The sequence below is a fragment of the Balaenoptera borealis genome (assembly GCF_965194805.1).
Source record: "Balaenoptera borealis genome assembly, chromosome: 2".
In the NCBI taxonomy this organism is placed as follows: Eukaryota; Metazoa; Chordata; class Mammalia; order Artiodactyla; family Balaenopteridae; genus Balaenoptera; species Balaenoptera borealis.
In genome coordinates, this window is record NC_138867.1 from 124,370,053 (window position 1) to 124,382,112 (window position 12,060).

General features: G+C 34.6%; 1 protein-coding gene across 1 annotated transcript in view; it reads right to left on the reverse strand.

Moving 5' to 3' along the window:
- The window catches only part of LARS1 (leucyl-tRNA synthetase 1), a 66,863-nt gene that overhangs the window by 16,047 nt on the left and 38,756 nt on the right, over positions 1–12,060 (reverse strand). The window contains exons 21-25 of the mRNA XM_082382644.1: positions 10,409–10,466; positions 8,542–8,605; positions 5,299–5,482; positions 1,529–1,619; positions 155–295 (exon numbers count right to left, since the gene is read on the reverse strand). Of these exons, the coding sequence (XP_082238770.1) occupies positions 155–295; positions 1,529–1,619; positions 5,299–5,482; positions 8,542–8,605; positions 10,409–10,466 (538 nt within the window). The remainder of the gene's footprint in view (positions 1–154; positions 296–1,528; positions 1,620–5,298; positions 5,483–8,541; positions 8,606–10,408; positions 10,467–12,060) is intronic.

A 12,060-nucleotide genomic window follows, 5' to 3' on the forward strand; every position in this document is an offset into this window, starting at 1 on the left:
AAGCTGATGTAATAATTATGAGATAATGAACCCAATATTATTCTTGAAATACTCATTTTCAGTCTTTCTCTCTTAAGTAACATTATTATCCCAACATTTATTTAATGAGGCCAAAATCAAAACCACCCAGAACATCTTAAATGCATAAAGCTACCTTTCCCAGGAGTGTCCAGATGTGCTCACACAAATGAGGACAGAATGGAGCCAAGAGAAGTGTCTGAACTTCAATAAACCGGAAGACGAGGTCTCGGTGCATCCCTTCTATGGCCAATTCACGGTACTTATCTTTCGCAGCCTACAAAATTTGGAATTATTTACCATTTCTCTCCCCCACTTCTTTAAAATAAAATTATAGGGAAAAAAACTCAGTATCTCTATTTTAATGCATTTTTAAGTATTTAGTCTTTTAAAATTCCATAATAAACTTTAGTAAAGGTTTTACTTTATTTTTAACAACCTGAAAATAAATGTATATCAATCCTTAGGTTAAAAACAATAAATTGTTTAAATTTATACATCTTTGATAATCTTTGCTATTAAGCATTTCTTTTTAAGCATTTCTTAGCCATTTAGGATTCTTTTGGGGGCGTTGTTTGTTCATGTCCTTTGGTCATTGTTCTTTGGACCATTAGTATTTTTTTGATGGGCTTGTCAAAATACTGAAATACAGACTGCAAATAATTTTCCAATTAACTGTGTATTTTTAAGATGATTTCAGTTATGATTTTCTTATCTATGTTGGCAAATTCATCAGAATTTTTTTGGTTATTCCTTTCTTTTGTTTTTACGATTAGGAAATCTTTTTTCAATTCTAAAATCAAATAAATGTTCACTTAGCCCTGTTTTTCAGAAAAAAAAAAATGTAAATCAATCCTAACAAAAGGATAATGCAGTTTTATACTGATTCTCAAGAAAAATATCTGAAAAAGACATTTTGCAATGGACATAAGAGATGAACAATTTAAACTGTGTACTAAGGGTGAATGCTGAGTAGCATGTATTAATAGCATCAAAAAGGCTGTAAATATGACACACTGCTATGCTCAGCACTTATCCTTATTTAATCATATCTCTGAAAACCAAGTTACATAAATCCCAATGTGATATTTTACAAAACCGACTGAGGAAAGCTACATTTTTACTTTAAGCACTTGAACTGCCAAACCTGAGGATATGCTGACACCTTGTGGAAAACCTCAGAAACTGTTTGCTTTCAAACTAATAGCAATTAGTTACAATTATGCCTTTTTTATCAACTTTAAAATGTTTTCCTGGAAAACCGGACTAATTTTTAGATTTAACATCTTTATTAACCCACAGCTCAACTAAGAATAGAATTACTTATATTAAAGAGACATAATAGAAAAAGTACCCAAGAAAACTATTTAAAATCACAATTTATTGAATATTTTACAAATTTTCAGTCTCCACTTAAGATGAGTTATAATGCTACAGCAGGAGGGGAAAAAAGAAGAAATACATCATATTCACACTGACATATTTTATAGCTACTAAAAGAATAGCCTACCTGAAACTCAAAAAACCCTGTTTTCAAAGCTTCTTTAAACATCATCTTTTCATAGTTTTGATCTGTTTTTATAATGCCTGCATTCATTTCACTATTGAATAGGAAAAAAAAGGTAATTGAGTTTAAAGGCAAGTACATATATATAGGTATAAAAAACTTCCACACATACTAATAAACATTAAAATGAGAACAATGCATGAAACATTTAAGACTGCTCAACTACAAAACCATCTTTGTGTTGCTCAAAACTGACTATTGCAGCCTCCCACTGTCTATCCACTCTTGAGTATTGTTGTAACACTACTTAGAGCTCCTGTTTATGACAACACAGTTAACCACATGCTTGTTTAAAAATTCCTTGATGGTCACCCTGATACCAAAACCAGACAAAGATACTACAAAAAAAGAAAATTACAGACTAATAAATATCACTGATGAATATAGATGGAAAAATCCTCAACAAAATACTACCAAACAGAATCTAACAACACATTAAAAGGATCATACAACATGATCAAGTGGGATTCATCCCAGAGATGCAAGGATTCTTCAGTATACGTAAATCAATCAATATGATAAACCATATTCACAAATTGAAGAATAAACACCATATGATCATCTCAATAGATGCAGAAAAAGCTTTTGACAAAATTCAACACCCATTTATAATAAAAACTCTCCAGAAAGTAGGCATAGAGGGAACCTACCTCAACATAATAAAGGCCATATATGACAAACCCACAGTAAACATCATTCTCAATGGTGAAAAACTGAAAGCACTTCCTCTAAGATCAGGAACGAGACAAGGATGTCCACTCTCACCACTAGTAATCAATATAGTTTTGGAAGTCCTAGCCACAGCAATCAGAGAAGAAAAATAAATAAAAGGAATACAAATTGGAAAAGAAGAAGTAAAACTGTCACTGTTTGCAGATGACATGATACTATACATAGAGAATCCTAAAGATGCCACCAGAAAACTACTAGAGCTAATCAATGAATTTGGTAAAGTAGAAGGATACAAAATTACTGCACAGAAATCCCTTGCATTCCTATATACTAATGATGAAAAATGTGAAAGTGAAATTAAGGAAACACTCCCATTTACCATTGCAACAGAAAGAATAAAATACCTAGGAATAAACCTACCTAAGGAGACAAAAGACCTCTATGCAGAAAACTATAAGACACTGATGAAAGAAATTAAAGATGATACCAACAGATGGAGAGATATACCATGTTCTTGGATTGGAAGAATCAATATTGTGAAAATGACTATACTACCCAAAGCAATCTACAGATTCAATGCAATCCCTATCAAATTACCAATGGCATTTTTTACGGAACTAGAACAAATCATCTTAAAATTTGTATGGAGACACAAAAGACCCTGAATAGCCAAAGCAGTCTTGAGGGAAAAAACGGAGCGGGAGGAATCAGACTCCCTGACTTCAGACTATACTACAAAGCTACAGTAATCAAGACAATATGGTACTGGCACAAAAACAGAAACATAGATCAATGGAACAGCCCAGAGATAAACCCACGCACCTATGGTCAACTAATCTATGACAAAGGAGGCAAGGATATACAATGGAGAAAAGACAGTCTCTTCAATAAGTGGTGCTGGGAAAACTGGACAGCTACATGTAAAAGAATGAAATTAGAACACTCCCTAACACCATACACAAAAATAAACTCACAATGGATTAGAGACCTAAATGTAAGACCGGACACTATAAAACTCTTAGAGGAAAACATAGGAAGAGCACTCTTTGACATAAATCACAGCAAGATATTTTTTGATCCTCCTCCTAGAGTAATGGAAATAAAAACAAAAATAAACAAATGGGACCTAATGAAACTTCAAAGCTTTTGCACAGCAAAGGAAACCATAAACAAGACGAAAAAACAACCCTCAGAATGGGAGAAAATATTTGCAAATGAATCAAAGGACAAAGGATTAATCTCCAAAATATATAAACAGCTCATGCAGCTCAATATTAAAAAAACAAACAACCCAACCCAAAAATGGGCAAAAGACCTAAATAGACATTTCTCTAAAGAAGACATACAGATGGCCAAGAAGCACATGAAAAGCTGCTCAACATCACTAATGATTAGAGAAATGCAAATCAAAACTACAATGAGGTATCACCTCACACCAGTTAGAATGCGCATCATCAGAAAATCTACAAACAACAGATGCTGGAGAGGGTGTGGAGAAAAGGGAACCCTCTTGCACTGTTGGTGGGAATGTTAAATTGATACAGCCACTATGGAGAACAGTATGGAGGTTCCTTAAAAAACTAAAAATAGAATTACCATATGATCCAGCAATCCCACTACTGGGTATATACCCAGAGAAAACCATAATTCAAAAAGACACATGCACCCCAATGTTCATTGCAGCACTATTTACAATAGCCAGGTCATGGAAGCAACCTAAATGCCCATCAACAGACGAATGGATAAAGAAGTTGTGGTACATATATACAATGGAATATTACTCAGCCATAAAAAGGAACGAAATTGGGTCATTTGTTGAGATGTGAATGGATCTAGAGACTGTCATACAGAGTGAAGTTAAGTCAGAAAGAGAAAAACAAATATCGTATATCAACACATATATGTGGAACCTAGAAAAATGGTACATATGAACCGGTTTGCAGGGCAGAAGTTGAGACACAGACGTAGAGAACAAACATATGGACACCAAGGGGGGGAAAGCCGCGGGGTGGTGGGGATGGTGGTGTGATGAATTGGGTGATTGGGACTGACATGTATACACTGATGTGTATAAAATTGATGACTAATAAGAACCTGCTGTATAAAAAAATAAATAAAATTAAATTCAAAAATTAAAAAAACAAAAAATTTCCTTGCTGGAAACTTTATTAAGAAGCCCAAAATGCAATATGAAAATAGCTTTACTAAAGCTGTAGTCAGGTTTAATTGTTGCATTTTAAACAACTGACATTGGATTAAAAAAATATTCCTTACGCTACCTCAGGCCCTTCATAATTTGGCCTAATATGGCCCCAACTTGTTTGATCTCCTACTTCTGCCCTCCACATACTGTACACTTTAAATAAATACCATACTCTTTCCATGGCTTTCTCCCCTCCCTCAAAAATTAGGTTTATTTTTCAAGAAACCCAGAACTCACATGCCATCTCCTCTAATTTCCCTCTATCCCTACTATTGCACTTATAATTGGTTGGGTAAGTGTTTTTCTCTCCTGCTAGACTACAATGAAGGATCAAGTCTTATTCATCTTTGTAATACCAGTGCTTAGGATGTTCCTGATACAAAGAGACTGATAAATGTTTTTTGAAGGAAAAAAGAAGAAAAAAGACAATTCTTTTCCTTTAACCTACTTTTCCTTTAACCATTCCACCCTCCTCTAATGCAAGACAGCATGGTAAAATGGTCATGAGAATGGGCTTTGGAGACAGAAACAAATTCATATCCCAAGTTTGAAATTACCAGCTTTGAGACATTTAATGAAATACTTAATTTTTCTAAGCTTCAATTTCTTTAACTATAAAATAGAGCTAATAATATCTTTAACATATAAAATTGCTAGAAGGCTAAAATCAGATAATGGATACAAAGTAATTAGCATAGTACCTGGCACAAGTAAGCTTTCAGTGAATAGTAGTTATCATTAACTTCTAATTTATTTAATGAGGAAAAAAAAGAAAACTTAAAAATACACTAGGACTAAGCAACTCTAAAGTACAAAGTGGTTGGGGTCCATAGATTACCTGGCGAAAACTCTATCATTGAAGGTGCTGGCAGGACCACTTCTTAGGCTATCCCAGTTGGCAACCATTTCTTTCACCCATTCCACCCAGGTGTACAGACGGAGAATACCTGCATCTGCCATGGTTTCCACAAAGTTAGCATCTTCAACAGTGTCACCAGCATCAGCTAGAGCCAAGCGCATTCCTGGAAGAAGAAAAACTCAATCGATGATTTAAAAATGTGGTTACTGCATATCAACTACGTATCCAGTTGAGTACACTGCCAAGCCTACATACAAATTAAGAAATAACAAACGCCTTAAAGGACTACATATATCAACAGCAAAAATAAAGATCACCAAAAGTAGAATCCATAATGTTGTTGCTAAAATATCTGAATTTTCTGTATTGATTTGCATACACTTAGCATCAATATGTGTTTCTTCTCAGGCATGTTGAGTTAATGAGATAAAGTGATCTTTAATGAGGCAGAGGGAAAAAATGATAAACTGGGGAAAGATATCCCTATCAACATCTCAGCCTCATTTACAGGTAGCAAAATATTACTATATTTTAATGCATTAAGAACACACAGAAGTGCCTTATGTGCACAAATACAGATTTTCTTAGTCCTAAAAGCAGATTCTTCCAACTTTCCTACTAACGAAATACAACTTTTCAACCAAAATCTTCCATTCTAAAATACTGAAAAAATCATCAATAAGAGTCTAAATAAATTACAGGACATCCTTGCAATGGAAGACTATATTGCTGTAAAAGAGTGAGGTAACTCTTGTATATCAACATGAAGTGATCTCAAATATGAACTAAGTGAAGAAGGCAAATTTCAAAACAGTATGTAGGGTATATGCTACCATCTGCGCCTTAAAGGAGATGAGAATATGTAACATCAAGTTATGTATGCATTAAACATCTTTTACAGTACACAAGAAGCTGAACACATTTTTTAATTTTTTATATTGAAATAATTTTACAGTTACAGAAAAGATGCCAAAGATGAGAATAAACATATACCATTTACTGGACTCTCTTAATGTTAACAACTTACATAACCACAGTTTCAAAAGCAGGAAGTTAACATTAGTATGATACTATTAACTGAACTACAGACTTTATTCAAATTTCACCAGTGCATCCTCTAATATCCTTCTCTGTTCTAGGATCCAATCCAGAATCCCACCTTGCATTTGACTGTTGTACCTCCTTGGTCTCTTCAAAGCTGTGACAGTTTCTCAGTCTGTCCTGGACCTTGACTTCTGATGAACAGTAGTCAGGTATTTAATAGAATTTCTCCCAACTTGGGTTTGTCTGATGTTTTCTCATGATTAAACTGATGTTATGAACCTCTGACAAGAATATCACAAAAGTGATGCTGTGTGTCTTTCTCAGTGTATCATTATCAGGGAGGTAGGTAATATTGATATGGCTTATTACTACTATTGCAAACCTTCCTCACTTGGTCAGGTAGACTGTCTGCCAAGTTTCTCCACTGTAAAGTTACTGTTTTTCCCTTTGTGATTAAGAAATATCTTGGGAGAGATACTCTGAGAATATGCAAATAATCTTTTTTTTTTTTTTAACTTTCACCCATTGATTTTGGCAACCACTGATGGATTTTGTCTGTGACAATATTACTACGATGTTTGTCTAACGGTGATTTTATATTTCACTCAATCCTTCTACTTTATTACTTGGAATTCTTCTGAAAGGAAGAACAGTCCCTACTCCCCCACTTATTTATTTATTCAATTATTACTATACATTCATATGGATTCATAAATATTTAATTTATTCACCGGGTTATAATTCAATACTATCATTATTTACTTTGTTTCCTAAATTGCTCTAGCGTGGGCAATTGGGAGCCCTGTCAGGTTGGCTCCTGTGCCCTTTCAAACTGTCCCCATCCTTTTTGAAACATTTCCTTACTTTCTGGCATCATAAAATGTTCCATGCTCATCTTGTATTTTTCCTACTCCAGCCCTCAAATCAACCCTTCTCCTAGGAGCCCTAGTTCCTTTTATTAGAGAATGGTATTTAGAAACCAAGATCTGAATGCCAGGTGTTTCACTGTCCATGGGCTCTCTCAGCAGAAAGAACTAGGAAAATAAATGTATGTACACTAACCCACACATAAATCTATGTTTATTTTTATATCTGTCTGTATGTAAAATAAAACCCGTGAGTTCATACTGATGTTGCCAATTCCAATCCAACACCGCAGGGTTCATTCTAGCATTTCCTCTTGACCTATTTATAGCTTCTGACAATGAGCTCTTATCTATAATATATTTATTTGTCAAATCCCAGTAAACCCATAAAAGTTTCAGAATTGCTAATCTACACCTCTTTTAAAAAAAAACCTACAGGATTTGTGTACAGTTCTTTTGGCCTTACTGCGTTCAGTCAAAATACTGTTTTTCTAAGTAACTTAGGTTAGTTCTTCCCCATCCCCTTCAGTGCGGTCTCAAACTATGGTAGCCATGATCAGCAAATGATCAGCCATGATGACCAAAGACTGGGTTACATAAGAAATGACTGGTTCTTTCAGGTTAGTGCATTTCTTCTCTTGACAAAGTAACAGTTAAATGGAATAGTAATGAGGCCAGGGAAAACATATTTTTTGAAGACATGAATGCTCCTAGGTTCAAGTCACTTATATGTATACCAAATATGGAGGAAATACTTTGAAAAAGCTTCCTACATACTTAACATCTCTACAAACCAACTCTTTTTTTTTTCTTTAAGATTTTTTTTTTTTTGATGTGGACCATTTTTAAAGTCTTTATTGAATTTGTTACAACATTGCTTCTCTTCTATGTTTTGGTTTTTTGGCTGCAAGGCATGTGGGATCTTAGCTCCCCGACCAGGGATCGAACCCACACCCCCTGCATTGGAAGGCGAAGTCCTAACCACTGGACCACCAGGGAAGTCCCCCTACAAACCAACTCTTTAATCTTAGAAGTAGCATGAAATTAGGAACAAACCAGGTAGCACAGTGAGTTTCCTTTGAAAGAAGACTCTAATAATCTTAGCTTAAATTTGTTCCTAAACAGATCAGATCAGCAATTCTTATGTTTTAAAAATTATGTTCCTGTACACAAAGAAAACATGAGTATTTTAAAGTATTGGTAAAAGCGAAAGAGAAAAGCAATGAAACTGAAACAACAATGCTAACTTGCCTTCTGTAATCTGAGGAGAACTGCACACTATGCAACAGCAATAACAAAAAAGCATACTCACCATCGGCTGAGTATTTGTCAAGAGCTTGGGTCAAAGTGAGGAAGTTGCCTGTGGATTTTGACATCTGAAAGAGAAAGTCAATGATCAGGCATTAGTAAGAGTATATATAAATAAAATAAACCAAATCAGCCACATCAAATTAAATGGGTTGGCCACAATCAGATAAAAACCAAAAGGATCAGAAACATGGAAAGGAAAAGATACCTTATACTAACTTTACAGAGGAGAAAACTGAAGTGACTTGTCTGAGTCACTAACCTAGTCAGTGACAAAGCTAGGACAGCATCTCCAGTCTGATACTCGGTCCACGACTCCTTCCATTAACCAATACTGTCCCTTGGGAATTGGTTTAGACACGTGGATGATTCCACTATAACTCTGCAACACTTCAGCTGGTCATAAAGAAGAGCTTTACAGCAATTACAGAGTCATTCAGCTTTACAGAGTCATTCAGAAATGAATGGACAAGCTCATGAGGTCAAAATTAGGGTTTTAGGGAACCTCCTGTCATTAGGGTCACAACTGGCTACTCAAGTTGTGCTCTGCCTGAAGGCAGCACAACTAAGGAGGAACTGTGCCCAGCCTAGCAATCTTTATTATTTAAAAAATGTTTATGTTTTTGTAACTTTGCTGATACCAAAGAAAGGTGGTCATTCTATCAATTTTCAACTATATGGCAGTAAAATATTTTGTCCTAATAAAATGAGTATAATGTACGTATAGCACAACAATGTGGAGACCAAAGGAAATGTCATGTTATAACAGGATTCATATTTATATACTCACATATACATACACACATATATACACATACATATATATAAATATATACGGTTCACTTTGACCTACAAAGAACAAATGAGTTTGATAATCAAAAGTCCTTGTTGATTTAACAAAATCTATAAAATAGCTATTTTTCAGCCTAATGTACAGATTACCTTACATGAACTTTTTTATTCCCTTTCAATATTAGGACACTGGTAAAAAATAACATCTCATTTTGCAATTCATATCATCTGCTATGTTTAAATCTATAACTATTTTCATTATGACATACCTATAGCAATGAATATTCTCTTACCATTAATATTCCAACAGATGTAGCAAGATTCACTGGTTGGAAAAAGTCCAACTTGTTACAATTGTTATTAATGAGAAATAAATAATATTGTAACTTAATTTTTTTTTGTTTAGTTGAGGTAGGGTGCCCCTTTCTAATGTACACAAAAGCATCATAGGGGCAAACAAGGGCTTGTCAAGAGGTTGGCATAACTCCTGTTGAGGATATTGAATAATTAGGTGAAGTCTTATGTAGCATAAAAAAAATCATATATAGAATATATTAGTAGTGGTAACGTAAAAGGGGAAGTTGCAGTAGTATGGGGAGAGAGATACCATCTGGAAAGAAGCATTAAATGACATTTAAAAATCCTATAAACTCCAAAATTCTATTATTCTAATTTACTGGCCAGACACATTATAAAGCAAAAACCACCAAATTATTTTCTCAACTTAATGAGAAAGATATTGTCGGGTCACAATGCTAGGATCTTTACATTTCCTGTCCCTTTCTCTCTCTCCTCCCGTAATAATTTGTGTCCCGTAATAATTTGTGTCACCCTTTGCCACTCTAATACAAATGTTATAATAGGGAAGTTTTCCCCATCCCACCTCTCAATTAATACTATCTACTCCACTCACTCAATTTTAAAGATAAACTTCTCATTTACGCTGGTAGTCCTAAACATTTTAAATGGAAAATATTTAACTCTCTGATTTTCACATTCTTTATTTAAAAAGTACAACATCCTAAATCTAAAAAACTTTTCTGTAGCATTTTAACCTTTCAAGAGGCAATGAGCCTTACCTTCTCAGAGTTGAGGAGGAGATGTCCATTTGCTCTCACAGCTACAGGCCATTTATCACTTGACAGGAAAATGTTTAAAGATAGAAAATAAGATTTAAAGATTATGGTTTAGCCTTAAAAATTTGAGGTAAACGCTAAAAGATTCACAAAAGATTGCTAAGGCAAATGTGCAGGGATATTAATTGAGTCCTGTTCATAACAGGAAACCAGTGAAAACAAGGAAAGTATCCATTAGTAAAGGACTGGTTATATTGATATAAACTACGGTACAGGAATACAATGAAATACTATAACTATTTTTAAAATACAGGCAGGGCTATATATATAAAAATAAAAAGATCTTAGAAATATACTATTACAAGGAAAAAACAAGAGACAGAATAGTGTCTATAATGTGGCATCTTTGTATAAATTAAAAAATAAACAAGTACAGATATCTGCTGCTTGTATATGCATACATACATTTTCCAGAAGAAATCACAAGAAAGCAGTAGCAGTGATGAGCTTTGGGAAATAGACTAATATAGGGAAAAGGGTGAAAGTTCACTTTTAACTTTGTACCTTTATGAGCTGTCTGAATTTTCAAACTATGTACATATCATTCATTCATTCTAACAATGAGATCATGTAGGGGGTAATGTTAAGAGCAAGAGTTCTGGAGCCAGACTGCTGGGTTCTGCATCCTGGTTCTGCCATTGCTGGGTAACTCTGGGTGAGTTATTTTGAGCTCTCTATGCCTCACGAAGGTTCCTTGTCCGTAAAAACGAGGATATTACAGACCTTCCTCGAAAAGTTGTAGTGAAAATTACACGAGTTACTAAAAGTGATTAGAAGAGTGTCTGACAAAAGCACCTGAAGCTACCACTTATCTGTAATTTTTAAAACCCTAATACATGTCCAAAACTTGATGCAAGGGGATAAATATTCTACTATGTTACTAACAAGTTCTTCGGAGACACCTGATATCTCCAAAAACACATTTTAGCCAATAGAGAAAAATAATTGGATGACAAGAACCACATCATATTTATTTTATTCCTCTTCTCCAAAATCTCCCTTTTATTCTTGAGAAAGAAAATGTAATCTCATTCTAAATGCAATCTCATCCTAAATACAAAAAGTCCCATGAGATTGCTTTTACAAAATAAAATTTGAACAGTGGAAGGGGTTTGTTTCTTCAGCTACTTGAGGACAGGAGGGAAAGGCAAAGAGACATGTCTGGATCAAGAGGGAAGATGATAGAAGGATTACTCTTGAGCACATGGTATTAAAAAATGCATCTTTGACCTAGATTCTAGTCAGAACATCACTACTTAATGCTGGAACCTTGGGGCTCTCAGCTCTAAAGGGATGTTTCCCTCCCTTTCTAATGTCCTAGGCTCTGTCTGAAATCGCCTTTATTCCAGCATCTAACAGGTCAAATGAGTCACGTAACAGGTCAAGGGAATTACTGACAGAGTACCTGACATGTGACATGCTTTGGTGGCCCAAGGTAGGTACGAAGATTTCTGGATATAACAGATAGGAGAAGGTGTGCTTTCTCCTTCAGTACATTTAACGTAAGAAAAAGAATGTAACTGTTAAATCTAACTATACCCCCCACTATAACATCTATATATTTGAAGCCACAAGGCACCCTTGTCAATAATCAA